At 50.2% G+C, this 14947-nt stretch overlaps 1 protein-coding gene and 1 long non-coding RNA gene across 2 annotated transcripts in view; one reads left to right on the forward strand and one right to left on the reverse strand.

Annotated features, from left to right (window-relative positions):
* Positions 1-14551, forward strand: part of ELP6 (elongator acetyltransferase complex subunit 6) — a 49410-nt gene extending 34859 nt beyond the window's left edge. Inside the window, exons 4-7 of the mRNA XM_019508003.1 lie at positions 8078-8205; positions 10700-10892; positions 12674-12820; positions 13597-14551. Coding sequence (XP_019363548.1) covers positions 8078-8205; positions 10700-10892; positions 12674-12820; positions 13597-13725 — 597 coding nt within the window. The 3' untranslated portion in view covers positions 13726-14551. The remainder of the gene's footprint in view (positions 1-8077; positions 8206-10699; positions 10893-12673; positions 12821-13596) is intronic.
* On the reverse strand, positions 3592-9857 carry LOC109291141. Its single transcript, XR_002095757.1, has 4 exons — positions 9841-9857; positions 9339-9463; positions 4877-4925; positions 3592-4582 (listed from the first exon to the last, which is right to left on the reverse strand). It is a non-coding gene; the product is annotated as an uncharacterized LOC109291141 (long non-coding RNA).
* Positions 14552-14947: the final 396 nt, after the last annotated feature.

A 14947-nucleotide genomic window follows, 5' to 3' on the forward strand; every position in this document is an offset into this window, starting at 1 on the left:
CTCCATGGAGACCGGCTCGGGACCCCCATGGGCAGGGCACGCTTGGTGAGGCAGATGGGATGGGGCCATGGGCAGGTGGGGAGTGGCATCTAGCAGCAGGATGGGCGGCCAGGGCTGGGATCTGGGACTATGATGGGCCTAGCATGAATGTGTGGATAACGAGGTGTGTTCCCATTCCCCACTGAACCTGGGAGGGCATGAATGGAAGCACCAGGCCAGGTGGGCCATCTTGCTCCTCAGCCTTGTTTCAGATGGACTGATCACTGGGGACTTTCAGATGCAAGCAGCAGGCAAACACATTTCACCTGGGTTGGTGGTGGCCCACAAGTTCCATAGATTTAATATATTTCATAGACATTAAGGCTGGAAGGGACCTTGTGAGGTCATCAGGTACAGCCCCCTGCCCATGTAACAGAATGTATTTTTTCCCCTGGCCTGGGAATGTGTTTTCCTTGGTGCAGCATTTGCCTTCACAGAGCAGGCTCTAGCATACATTTGCTTCGCCAGCCGGGTGGTAGTGCTGCCTGCAAAGCTCCATTGTCACCTTTCAGGTCCAAGGTTGGCCTCTGCAGGAAGCTGGGGCAGGTGTGATAGGAAGCAAACCGGTGGGGAAACCGGCAGCTGCATGCCAGCTACTGTGTGTGTGTCTGTTCACTGGGCCTTGCCCTTGTTGCCTCCCCTGGGGAGCTGTGAGAGGCAAGATGATGGTGCAATGGGATGAAGCCCCTTTGTGTTGCCAACAGGAGGGCTGGGTTTGTTAACGCTGCTCAATGGTACTGTGGAAGTAAAGGGCCGTGTCAGAGAGAACAGGCCAGTTCTTTCAAAGAACTCCTGCATTCAGTTTCACCAAGAAGAGCCATAGCCAAGGTCCCAAACACAGGTGAGAATGGTTTCCTCCCAGAAATGGGTGCAAGGTGGTTATCAGGCTGTGGCCTCGAACCTGGAGCCTTGGCCTGCCTGGTGCAGCCACTCGTTGCAGTGTCCCCCTCCTCAGCTGAGCACCAGAGCAGATATAGGTGGTCAGAACCCGTTATCTGGGCCTAGCCACCAACACACTCCCTGCCACTGGAGTGACGAGCAAGGGTCAGCTGACCCTTTACCCCTCCCTAGAAAAACCCCTGACCCAGAAGAGGAAGTTTCCAGACAACATCTTGTACCCAGGCTGCCTCACCCTTGGCTTGTGCCTCTGTTGGATTCTCCGGCAACCCGACCTGGGTTGCCTGCAGACCCTGAGTTTGACCTGACCCTTTGGCTTTCTAACCCACCTCTGGTTTAATCTCTCAGATACCTGACCCTGCACCCTGCGTGACCCTCTGGATCTCTGATTCAGTCCCCCAGATGGTCCTTCTGGCTTCCTGGCTCCCCATCACTCAGACTGCACACTCCCCTCAGATCTTGGTTGCTTCTTCTGACCCTGGGGGACCCCCAGACTTGGCCACCCACAGCCCGGCATGACAGTGATCAATGTGCCTTGATGAAGGGTAAAGCCAGGGTAGATTTAGCACAGAGAAAATAATGACTCTGAATCAGATCCCCACTTCTTCCTCCCAAGGGCCTTCACTAGACAAAGATACCAGTCGATGGTTTCAGCCCTATCAGCTGACACAGACAGAAAGCATTGTACTAAAATCTCCTTTTCTAAATCGCCTTGAACAATTCTTCTCTGGCATCGGCCTTGATGAATGGAGTTCTGTCCTCAGCGGTTCAGCTGGGAAGGGACACCAACCAGGCAGAGCTCTCTCTGGTATCATTAGCAGAGCACGGGTGGGCTGATAAGCACTGAAGGAGCATATTGATCCACAAAGGAGAAAGCACAAAGCTAATGTCTTGGAAATGACTTTGCTTTATCTGGTGAAACCCAGGCTCTTCCCTCCTGCTGGTCCCTGGGCTGGGCTCTTACGGAAGCTTCCAAACCAGGTGAAACGTGACAGCTGGAAGGAACAGGTCTGAAAGACCGGACAATTAACACTTGCTTTTTTCCTAATAAGAGGAGGAAAAACAATAAAATGCACCATGTTGCTGCCTGAGGTTTGAGGTTAATAATTGGGGATGGGACGATGAGATGCATGAATGGTGGGATTAGAAATTGGGAGAGGTAGGGGCTATTCTCGGCTCTGCTGCTGATCTTACTCAGCAGATCGCTGGGCAGATTGCTTCACATTTAGGTGCATATGTCTGTCTCTCATCGGTCAACTGAGAATAGCAGTGCGTGTCTTCTAAGGGCACTGTGCTGGCCAAGTGATGTTTGGGAGAAGTCCAAACTCTCTACAGAGAATGATGTTGAAAAATTCAAGGGGTAAGACTTTGATTAAGTAGTAATGTGGATGCTAGTAAGATAGCAGCTTTCTAGGTGCTGTAGTGGGCAGGCAAGAAGCTTTACAAACCAGATGTCTGCCTGCAAGTCTTCTCTCTCCTGGGTCTCCACCTTGGAGTATTTCTGCCATTCCATCAGGAAGCCAGAGTTGCTTCATAGCCTGCTAGGGTTGAGTATTTGACCAGACCAAAAAGACTTGGTCAGTTGCCTGTCAAATACTGCTAAATAATGGTCAGGTATTTTAAACACTGATTTATTAGATCAATACAGAGAGAGACTTTCATTTTTAGCAAGTTGGATGCTTATAAGTTACAAAAACCCACAATGTCGTTAACTGTTATTGTGAAACAAGGAAATGGAATCGTACAAAATTGTAATGAATGCATATAACAAACAGATGGTAGATTAGTATCACTGGGAGCAATATTCAGCACTGAATGGTAGTTTTCCCTGCCTTTTATCCCAGAATCCTGGGTCAGTCCAACCAGCTATGAAATGCAGCAAATGAAATTAAACAGAAATGAAACACAGCAGCTATATAAAGGACAGAAGTTGGCTGTTCTGGTTTGGGTTCCTCCCTCAGCACAGAGTAGCTCCTGTGAGAGAGGGGGAGAGAGTATCTTCACTCTTGTGGGGTGAGGAGCTGTTCCTCCTGCCTTTGCTAATGGATGATACCAGGATGCAAGAGAGGCTGCTACCTATACAAGGGCATTTTTAGCTTTGTGGCGTTTTTGACTGCAGTCAAGTAATAGGGATTCAGTCGACATAGCTAACAGCATCCTGGGCTGCATTAGTAGGAACATTGCCAGTAGATCAAGGGCAGTGATTCTTCCCCTCTATTCTGCACTAGGGAAGCCACATCTGGAGTCCTCTGTCCAGTTCTGGGCCCCCCACTACAGAAAGGATGTGGACACATTGGAGAGAGTCCAGTGGAGGGCAACAAAAATGATTTGGGGGCTGGGACACGTGACTTGGGATTGAATAGCAGCCTTAAACCACCTGACAGGGGGGTTGCAAAGACGATGGAGCTGGACTGTTCTCAGTGGTGGCAGATGACAGAACAAGGGCAATGGGCTCAAGTTGCAGCAAGGGAAGTTGAGGTTGGATATTAGGAAAAATCTTTCTCACTAGGAGGGTGGTGAAGCACTGGAACAGGTTATCTAGAGAGGTTGTGGATTCTCCATCCTTGGAGGTTTTGAAGATCTGACTCAAGAAAACCCTGGCTGGGATGATGTAGTTAGGGATGGTCCTGCTTAGAGCAGGAGGTTGGACTTGATGCGACCTCCTGAGGTCCCTTCCAACCCTCATTTTCTATTATTCTATTGGTTGGGTGGTCAGTTGGGCACCTGGCTCATCCTACAGCTTGCTTAGGAATGGAACCAATCATTGTTATACAAGATCCCAAAAGATTGTGGCCTGTATGTGCCAGACCGTCTTTCCTGGCACTCAAGAATGCACCAAGCTTAGCCTGACTTCCCAGTTTGGGGTACTGAGCAATAAGATGTCACATTAAAACGAGTTTTGTGGCACCTTGTGGTAGACTTTCTGTTGTTTCTGGCTTCTAGTCACTTGCACGTAAGAGGGGACTAATGTTCAGTGTGACTGGATGGTCCATCTGCAAACTTTCTCCCTTGTGGAGCAGCCCACGTTTCAAAGTTACATCAGTGCTTTAAAAATCTGGCTCAGAAAACAAGACAGTGGAGAGGTATGTTTAGATGTGGAATGTGTTTGCTTGAGCCTGTCTGTAACAAGTCTGGCTTTTCTCAAGAATCTGGAATGATCCAGGCTGGATGTGCTACAGGATACTCAGCAAGAAAAAGTCATGTTGTTGGAGAGAAGAAGATTGAGCCAGGTCCTGGAAGGCTGGGGTTCTTTCCCTTGCTCTGTCATTGACTTGGACTTCTTGGATGAGTTGGGGACCCAGCCTTCCAAAGTGGCAGGCAGATGTTAGCGGGAGCCACAGGTACTGGGCCCTCCCCATAACCGGGCTCTCGGGCCTGGCTTGGCTGTGATGTTAACTCAGGTTTGCCCCTGATTGGACACCTGTTACATGTGTGCATACCTATCTGGTTTGGAGTCAGCAGTGCTTTAAGCTCCAGATAGGAGGACTGCTAAAGGAGAGGGGGCAGGTTGGAGTCCAAGTATTTCTGATGCTGGAGGTGGTCATGTAGAGGGATCGAGCATCTCTGGTCACAGCTGCTGCTCAGAAGCTAACCCTATTGCTGTTTGTAGCTTGACTGCTGTTCTGGGGACATGCCAAGCCCCGATCTGTTAATTGAAGACAAGTCCTGAATCTCACTGAACCTAATCCAAGCCTGATGCCAGTCCAAGGAAGTTAATGCGGTTAAACCTAACATCAGTTTAGTCCCTTCTACCTCAGTTTCCACACTGGGGATGTTACGCACCCATGGCACTAAAGGATCACTAAAGCATAATCAACCCAGAGTGAACATGGAATATGCCTCACACCATTCAGCTTAACTAAAATCTAATTGTATTAACACATGAAATGTATTAATATTTTCTACATAGAAAGAAAAACATTTAGTTAAATAGTCTTACCCAATCTCAGATGTCACTCCACTTCATAGAAAAGATGGCCAATCAGTTTCTGAAAGTAGAGGGTGGTCTTCTGTGGGTAATGGCTGTTTTTGGATGACAACACATACCGAATTTCTTGTTAACCCCCCTTTTATGCTTTTTCTTTAACTTTACTCCTCTGACTCTTCATTTCCAGGTACCATTGATTGATTTTGATGTGAGCATCGTCATACTATTCATGTTTTTATCCTGTCAGCCTATTCCTTTGTTCCAACAAACCCATCATATGCACACAATTTACTTTGATCTTTTCCCAGTGTCTTAATTTGGGCCTGCCCTGGACTCCTAATTTGGTCTGTCCATAAAAGCCAGAAATTAAAAGGGCTCTGCAGTTGGGCACTGTTCAGTTGGTCCCCTCATATCACTTTTCATTAACGTATCCAGTCATGTCATCCCTCTGATTTAGTTGGTTAGTGCCAAGTTCAATTAATTTGAACTAGTAAGAAGGGCCACACTATACAAGGTCTGTTCAAAAAGTATCGAGACTGAACGTGTATTTGTGGTACACACTATTGCGGGGGGCGTGGCTTTGATGAATATGTCTGGGCATGTTGGGACTCCTCTGGACAAGTTTGCAACTCATGGTGTTTTCCTGGTTTTCTGTGGCCAGCAGTTGAGTAAGATTATTTGTGTCTCATGTCCCCTTTTGTTGTGTCACAGTGCCCAGAACAATGCTTGTGCATTCAATTTTGCATGAAAATTGGGAAAATGGCAAGTGAAACATCTGAATTACTTAAAATAGCATTTGGTGATGACACTATGAGTCATGCAAGAGTTTTTGAGTGGTATCATCGGTTTAAAGAAGGACGATCGTTGGTCAAAAGTGATGAGCATTCCGGATGCCCTTCAACATCATGAAATGATGAAAATGTGGCAGTGCTTTGCAGTTTGGGTTGAAATGATAGGCGATTTACTGTCCGAGAGATAGCAGAAGAAGTTGGAATTTCTGTTGGTTCATGTCATTCAATTCTAAGCAGTGACTTAGAAATGAAACAATCAGAAAAGTGACCAGAAAAGTGGGCGTCCGACTCTTGGATGCTTTACCATGGCAATGCGCCTGCGCACTCAGCACAGCTTATGAAGCAGTTTTTAGCAAAATTTTAGCCAAACACCATATCCCACAAGTGCCATAGTCTCCATATTCATGTGATTTGGCCCCATGTGACTTTCTTCTCTTCCCTCAACTAAAGAAAACCTTGAAAGGAAGATTTTGTGATGTGGTTACCATAAAACAAAATGCTACTGAGCACCTTTTGCGATTCCACAAATCGCTTATCAGAGATGCTTCCAACAATGGAAGAAACGTTGGGAGAAGTGTGTGGCTGCAGAAGGAGCATACTTCGAAGGAGATAAAGCTGAAACTCCTGTAAATAAAATATTTTGTTTCCTACAGCATCAGTCTTGATACTTTTTGAACAGACCTTGTACATGCCTATATTGATAATGCTGGCACATAAGCTCCCTATGAAAGTGTGCTCAAGGCTATTTGCTGATAGTGCAGACACAAAATGAAACAGAAAAGTTCAAATAATAATGAGGCTATAGAGAAGCAATGGTTAAATAAGGCTGAATATAACAGAAACATTCAAGTAATACTATAAGTCACTACTCAAGCAGGTGCAACTAAAGCTAAATGTGACAAGCTACCTTAACAGGGAAGCAGAGATGAATTCTGACTCTGGATTGTTTTGAGCCCAAACTGTGTTTGCTAGGCATGCTGACTTTCCTAGAAGGGCTAGAGGGGTGTTGCAACAAAAAACACCTGCCTGGGAATGCATACCAGTGAAGACTTGTGAAGGGGTTGGGTGGGGATGGGGTTGATTGAGGAAGATCTTCATCTTGTTCCAGTTCTTTTTCTGACACATTGCATGAGCTGGGAGTTCCTACTGCATTGGGGTTCCCGCCTCTGAAGTGGAGGCAATGTTGACTTGCTTCCCAGAGAGGCACTGCAAGAGCAGGGAGCAGCCCTCTTGGATCATCCTTCCCGCTTTCCATGCATATGAAGCACACCTAGCCTGGCAGATCCTGGTTGTGCTGGGGGAGATACTGTTGTCAAACAGCTGCAAGTGGTGTCTAAAGCCACATCCTGAGCAGATAGTACTTGTAAGTCTCCCCCACATGGATACCTCAGAGGATGGAAATGTTTCCAGTAGCACTGGTAGAGAAAAACGATGAGCTCAGATGTGGGGAAAGTCTCGGGCCAGGACTGGTTGCCATGAGGTCCATTCTAGATCCAGGCTCTGAGGCTGGTGTGCGTTTTGATTTCTGAGGGCACCACTTCAGCACAGAAAAACACAAGCGTTGCTACCCTAGTTCGGAGCAGCAGTCCATCTAGCACAGCAGCCAGCAGAAGATGCTTTACGGGGTGGGTATATGTGCAGGGCATGTAAGCCATCCCCTGTCAGACCCTCCCTAGCATCCAGCATCGTTGGTTTTGGGCTCTCAGAGGATACACCCCCGCCCCTTCTAATTCCGTTGCTCCCAGTAGGCCTGACCATGAATTTGTGTGGTCCCTTTTTTAACCTAGCTATACAATCTGCCTCTACGGCCCCTTGTGGCAAGGAGTTCCTCAAGTCAGCTACGTGCTGCCTGCAGAAGTCCTTTTGTTGGTTTTAATCCTGTTTCCTGCTTATTGTAGGGGTGCCCCCCACTTCTTGTTTCCTGGGACTTCGTGAATGTTCACTTTGTCCATACTCTTTCTGACATTAAAGACTCCTCAATCTCCTTTCCAAATGGAGTTGCCCAGCCTTTTCCCTTGCTCCAGGCACAGCTGCTGCTCCATACCCCTGATCATCTTGGTTGCCCTTCTCTGTACTTACTGTGTTCTTTTTTCCTCCAGGTCTAAGTAATAATCATGCTACCTGCTTTCCACAGGTGTTGCAAGGGCACCTTTCATTACTGAGGACTCCTTCAAATAGTGTAATTTAGAGGGGTTGAGCTCCAAAGGACCTGGAAAATGTTCAGTGCTGTTGCTTCAGAGGGTTTGGCAAAATGCAGGAAGTGGGTGCATCCAGCAGTGTGGAAAGCTGAGCTGTCTGCCTCCACTGCTGCATGGAATTCAGCTGGGGTCTGGCTTCAGAGTACATGAGATTAGGGCCGGGGTGCACGTGGTTATTTGTGTGAAGACACTGGTGTTGTAATGTAATGTCCTTCTGTGCCCAGGGAGTCAGCCTGCCTGCAGCCAAGGAGCGGGGACAGCTTGTGTTCCTGGAAGGCTTGAAGTCTTGCTTCGAGGTCCTGTTCAAAGAGGAGCCACCCACGGGACAGCCAAACCCTCTGCAGTTTATCAGGTAACCACCTGAGCCTTTAGAAAAGGTACAAGCAGTAGCATGTGGGCTCAGCATCCGGCCCAGGGACACGTGTGCCACCAATGTAGCTCGTGCCACGTGACAGCAGTTGCAACAGAGCTCCCTTCTGACCCCTCCTTCCAGGTGCTGCATGTGACAGCAATCACTCTTCAAGTCTTTTGCTGGTAGTAGCAACACATGCACTGACCCTTCTAAGTGCAGACATGTGAGTCAGTCCAAACTTGAGAGAGTGCCCAACACCACCGGTCATCTGTCCTGTCCTTAGTCACCAGCACATCTGCTCTCCCCCTGCTGGGACCCGTACAGTCCAGGAGCAGACCAGGGTTTGGGTCTTCCCCTTCAGCTGCTACCTTTGCTTTCTCTGTTCTTTGAGAGTCTGAGGAATTGGCTTCAGCCAAGACTCATGCCTTTGTGAGAAGCAGCTTCTGTCTGGGAGGATTTCAAAGAATCATAGAGAAGTGGGGCTGGAAGGTTGCTCTCGAGGTCACATCTAGTCCAACCCCCTGCCTGAGGCAGGGTCAGCCCTGTCTGTACCATCCTATACAAATCCATAATCTAATCTGTTTGTAAAATTACCATCAGCCCTGACACAACACAAGGCATCACATATGAACTGGCCACAGAGAAAGCAGGGGAACCACAGCACCCAATGGTAGAGGCCACACCCCTTGCTACAGAGGAAGGCAAACCTCTGTCCAATCTGTACCAGTCTGACCCCAGGGTAAAGCCCCTTCGAACCCCAAATGCACCGCTGGTCTGAGTTTAAGTGGAGGGGCAAGGCTCTCTAGCTAGGACCCTCCAGGGTAGAGTCCCAGCAGGAGCACTGGCACAGCCCAGTCCCCATTCCCAACCTGGGCTGCAGCCAGCACCTAATGCCTGTGAGGGAGGCCTAAAAATACTGTGGCATATAGCAGAAAGGAGGGAAGGGGGAAAACACTACAGCCCAGAAGCCTGGGAAATCCTCATGGTAGAACACAGCAGAGCTACACTTAGATCATCCTCCACCAGTGGCCGTCCAACCTCTCCTTGAACACCTCCAGCTATGGGAAGTCCACAGCTTCCCTGGCAGCTACTCCACTGCTTCCCCACTCTAACAGTGAAGAAGTTTTTCTTACTTCCTTCTGCACCATGCCTGGCACTGGCCAGCCAGTCCTTAGCTTCCTTAGCGCTTCCCTTCTCCCACATGCTTCCTAGTCAAAGGTGCAAGGTTCACTTGCACGTTCGCTCTGTCTGCATGTGCCTGGGAGAATCATAGAATCATAGAAGTCGGGTCGAAGGGACCTTGTAGATCTTCAAGTCCGACCCCCACCCTGGGCAGGAGAAAAACTGGACTCAAATGAGTCCAGCCAGGTAGGCATCAAGCCTCTTCTTAAAGATCCCCAGGGTAGGAGCCAGCACCACTTCCCTTGGAGGTTGGTTCCAGCTCCTAGCCGCCCTGACCGTGAAGTAGTTCTTGCGGATGTCTAATCTAAACCTCCTCTCCAGCAACTTGTGGCCGTTATTCCTTGTTATGCCAGGGGCCGCTAGGGGAAACAGTGTCTCTCCCAAACCCTTCTGGTCCCCCCTAGTGAGTTTATAGACAGTCACCAGGTCCCCAGACAGTCACCAGGTCCCCACCAGGGAGGCTTCTGGGCATTGATCGGAGCAGCCCAGAACTCCGACAGGCGACTGACTTCTACCTGTTGTTGCTGTAGTACACGGGCATGCTGCAACCTTGTCATGATGTGATTCTGGGCTGCAGCTGGACAGGTGGTGTAAGCAATTACACCATTGGCTATCTGCTTGGGCTTGCTGTCGGCTGGTGCTTGGCCCTCCCTGGCACATTAGCTCTGGGCAGTGCATGTCAGGCTGGTGCTGTGCCTATCCCACTGCTGCCTAGATAAACAGTGTTACATATCTGCAAGGCTGTAGGTCCAGCATTCAGTTCACACTTGCAAATGGAAACGACTCAGAAACTCTGAAATACTCACTGTTGCTGTGACTGTGCCTACCTGGGGCTCTCCTGGCTGCTGAGGAAGGAAGTGGCTCCATCCTGCTCTCTGCTGGGGGCTGAGGGATGGAGTGGGCCTCCTTCCCTGTACTTCTGAGCTGGAGACAGGTTGAGTGAGCTACTGGAAGGGGATCCTTAGAGGGAATCTTTTTCAGATACAAAGGGCAGTTGTACAGCTGCAAGGGCCCCTACAGCACATGGGACAGAGCTTTTCATCAGTAATAAGCTATTCCTCTCTCTGTGCACTCTGCAGTGCTCCTGTCTGCACCCATGGAGAAATGAGCGTGACAGAAGCACCGTGTCCCCTTCACGAGGTCACGGCTGCATTGCACTAGCAGTGCTTATTCCAGTGCAAAGCACCTTTGCATCAGATACAGCTGCTTTTTGTCACAGGAGGTCACGCTGCTTTAGTTGCTCCACTTCTGATGAGAGCAGGGCCAGTGTGGCAGGCACACCAGGCCCAGGGACACTTGTCTTCTCTTCCAGAGAGGGTGGCTCTAACCTGAAAGCCCTGTACGAGTTTGTCCGCACATCCCTGACGCCCTCGGAGAATGATTCCTGGAAGTGTCCTGTGCTGCTCGTGGATGATGTCAGCGTCCTGCTCAGCCTGGGCATGAGACCGGTGGACGTGTTGGATTTCATCCATTACTGCAGGGTCACCGTGTGCTCTCAGCTAAAGGTATGGCCGGGCTTCTCTGCTCCCCCTGCCCACAATTAGAATCAGAGAGAAGTGGGGCTGGAAGGGACCTCTAGAAATCATTGAGTCCAACCCCTGCCTAAGGCAGGGTCAGCCCTGTCCAAACCAGCCCAGACGGATGTTGAGTATCCAGACTGCTTCTCAGCGGCATTCTTCCCTTCAGTCAGTGCTGCTTTGCCTGGGATTAGCAACCACTGCTTTTCCTCCATGGGGCAGAGCTGCTGCCTGCTGTTGGATACTAATGAGCTGAGCGGGCTTTGCCCTTTGGGGTACTGATCCAATTCCAGTTCAGGCATGGACCCAAACTCCCTCTGCAGTTCCCATTTGAGTTAGTCAGAGGTATTTCAGAGCATCACCATGGTGTGAGAGCAGGGTTGGCTTCCAGCCGTTAGATGTGGCTCTGTGCTGTTTAACATCCTCTGTGCTCCATGACACCAGGGTGAGGTTTTTGGTGGCCAGGAAAGTGAGGTCTCCCCATCCCTGCTCTAGGACACTGAGGGATAACTGGTTATTGGGGTAAAGTGATGTCTTCTATGCAGATGGAAGAAATAAATATTTCTCATCTCTTCTTTTCCTAACCAAAGAGTTGGTGGGGTCTTGAGGGTCAGACATGGGATTGGCTGTACCTCAGCCATACCAGTTATCTGTCTCCGGCTCTTCTGACAGGAGCCTGAACTGAACTTTCTCCATAGTGTCTTGGATATAGCAAGAGAGACTAGATCTTGGGCATTGGAAAACTTGTGGGGGATGGGATGACCTTCAGGCACCTCAGTGGGGTTCCTTTAAGGGTAAGAAGTGGATTCACTAGGCAGGACACTGAGGGGAGAGCAGGATGTGAAACAGCACAAGGGGAGGTCTGGAGGCTGGTGGGGAAAAATCAGCACCCACTGCCTTTATAATCAATCTTGGCTGCCCTGGAGAGACAGGGGAGGGTCTGTTACAGCTAGATCAGACCTTTTCATTAAAAAAGACAAAAGCCAACAAAAAATACATTAATGAACAGGTCCACGTGGGCTGAGGCAGACTTACATGATCTGGAAGTAGTATTGGGTTGTTCAAAACTCCCCCATTCCCCACCCCGTCTCCCACAGCATGACTGATGGGAATTATCCCCCTGGCAGTGCCTCTCTTCACAGAATCAGAGAGAAGTCAGTCTGGAAGGGATCTCCAGAGGCAGGATCAGCCCTGTCCAAACCATCCCACACAAATCCATTGTCCAGCCTCTTAGCAAAACAACACAGTCAGCCCTGACACAACACCAGGCATCGCCCCTGAACCTGCCACAGGTAAAGCAGGGAGACCACAGCAGCCAGTGACCTGCTTCTATAAAAGGTTGTTAATACATGCTCCCAGGAAGAAGCCACACTCTGCACTACAGAGGAAGGTGAAATCCCCTCCAGTCTGTGCCAGTCTGACCATGGTGTACAGTTCCTTCCTGACCCCAAATAGGGTTAGCTCTCTCTCTCTCCTGACACAATTCTTTTTCTGAGGCTTTTGAATCTGCTTACAGATCAGTGCAGCCAGCAGCAGCTGCTTTGTAACACAACCTTCATGTATTTTTAGGCTGGAGAGGTGTTACGTAACCTGGTTCTTCTCCCGCCTCTGATTCAGGACCCAGACTGGTGCGGATACAGTGGAGCTAGGGGGCTCAGTAACTTAGGGTGCACTGTGTTTGTGTGAGTGCAGGTCCTTCATCTCCTCCCATGACATGGAGGTGACTGTCAGCAAATGATTTAACTGCTCTCTGGCACTCTCTGCTCCAGGGGAACATCGTAGTGCTGGTGCACAGCAGTGAGGACTCGGATGATACGGAGAATGAGTTGGTCGTGAAGGCCCTGTGTCACCAGAGCAACCTCATCCTGTGGGCAGAGGGGCTGGCCACCGGCTTCTGCAAAGACATCCATGGACAGGTAACTCCTGGGAGAGTTTGCTCCCTTCTCTTGCTGATGGATGACACGTGGCAGTCAGGAAGTTCCCAAGCAGCACAGGGCTAGTGCCCTGGGGTTGTTTGTATTGCAATAGGCTCTGGAGAGGTTCCAGCAAGAACTGCTCTGTCCTGTAGAGCAGCCCTCGGGCTGTTCTACTCAGTACCTTGGTAATAATGGTGTGCTGGCACAGTAATGACATCCCCTCCTCCTGACGTGACCTCTTGGGAGAGGAAAGAGCCATTATAGCAGCTCTCTGCTGATCTCCAGGCTTCACCCTGCTGGCTCAGATCCCCTGGAACAGTGCAGCCAGAGCAAAGCAAGGCTTGCTGGGGGAGGCACATGCCATGAAGTCCGTGCTGCTGGGAGGGAAAGGTAGGACAACAGGGCTCTGCAGCCCGGGCTGCTCCTGTAGCACAGAGGTGATGATGGCTGTGGTATAACGTGGAGGAGCTTCTCTCAGCAACCACTTCAGATGACCCCAGGCCTGGTTTGGAGGCAGGGAAGGGCTGGGCACTATTGAGGACTCAGTTAGCTGCTTGGCCTCTGCTCAGGCTGCCACCAGCAAAGGTGCCTGCTTTGGTGACGGAAGGGTAATCCCTGGGTTGGCAGTCACAACCCTGCCAGCCAGGACAGTGAGGGATGTGAAAGGCTTTTTAGCCCAAGCTGCATCGTTGACATGTCAGGCCTTTCTCTTGGGGTGATGGGGCTGTGACAGCAGCCACAGGAAAGCTGCTCCCAATCTTGTTTCTTGTTTGCAGCTGAAGATTATTCCGAGGGGGCCAGCAGAGCTGTCCACAGAGAGGGATCTCCCCCGAACCTACCAGTACAAAATTCAGGACAGGAATGTCACATTCTTCGCCAGAGGGATGTCCGCAGCCGTACTGTGATCTTGGAGGCCTGGGGCAGAGAGGATGGTGGTGCTTAATACCTGGGAAAACAGAATGTGGCAGCAGCTCAGCCCAGTCCCCCTCCCATCACTGCCCCCAAACATCCTGATGCAGCCTCAGCCCTGCTGAGATCTCTGTCTGGGTGCAGTGATTCACTTGGCTGGTGCTTGTTGTGGGATCGGTGCCTCAGCCCATTCCCTCTGCCCTGCCCTTGGGCCACGTTCCAGCCTCAGGGAACTGGGAAGAGCAAAATGTACTGCAGTGATCAGTGAATTCCAAATGCAGATACATCGGGCGAGCAGCTGCCATCTCCAGGCCGACACTGACTGTTTGTATTGCAGTAGGCTCTGGAGAGGACTGGGCGTCTGGTGCCAAGCACTGGGCACATGCACAGTCTGTGCCCTGCTGCACTTGCAATCCAAGGCCTTCCTTTCATGTGGCTGCTAGAAGTTCTGGTGGCAGAGAGCAGCTGCTGGGAGGAAGCCCCCAGCACGTGGCATCTTGAAGGCTCTGCATAGCTCCTGTTAGACCTGGGCAGCTTGGCTTAAGCAGCTGTGCTGGCAGGGCATGGGAGGCACCTTGGCAGGGTGTGGGAAGCACCAGCTGGCAAAGGGGCTGCAATAGCTGGCAGAAAGAGCAGTTGAGTCCATACAGCTGGTCCTTCCCCACTGGCAGAAGAAAGGACCTGTGCTGCTGTGGTGTGGACGTGCTCATGATTGGCTGCGTCAACCCCTCTCTCCCCCATCTGGTTTTGTCTAATTCAAGTGTGGGCGCCTCACGTTACATTTCTCATTTTGTATTAAATACAGATCCTACTGTTCTTGGCCCTCTGTCTCTGCTGGAGTCTCCAGCCATTGCTGGAATGCAAGTAATTAATCCTAGGCACCACCAGCATCTGTCTGAGAAAACCCTGCTGGGAGCTCATCACTCACTTGGCTTTAATTTAAAGTCACAAGCAGTAAGTTAACTGATACCATGTTGTGACAGCTTGGCGGGGGGGCGAGGGCTTGCTTGAGCAGAAAGGCCAGCTGTGGGTAGAAGACACTGCTGGCGTTCTTGGTGAGTTCCAGCCACAGTCCCTTGAGTCACCTGGATGTTTCTGCTAAGCTTGCCATCTTAAATCCTCCCTTGGTGGGCTTCAGAGCTTACATCCTGGTGAGATGAAAGGAGCAGAGACTGGAGGGTAGGTTGCTTTCTGGTCCAGCTGCAGACTTCCAGTGTC

Source organism: Gavialis gangeticus, unplaced genomic scaffold (genome assembly GCF_001723915.1).
Source record: "Gavialis gangeticus isolate Ggan-Ray unplaced genomic scaffold, GavGan_comp1, whole genome shotgun sequence".
Lineage (NCBI taxonomy): Eukaryota > Metazoa > Chordata > Crocodylia > Gavialidae > Gavialis > Gavialis gangeticus.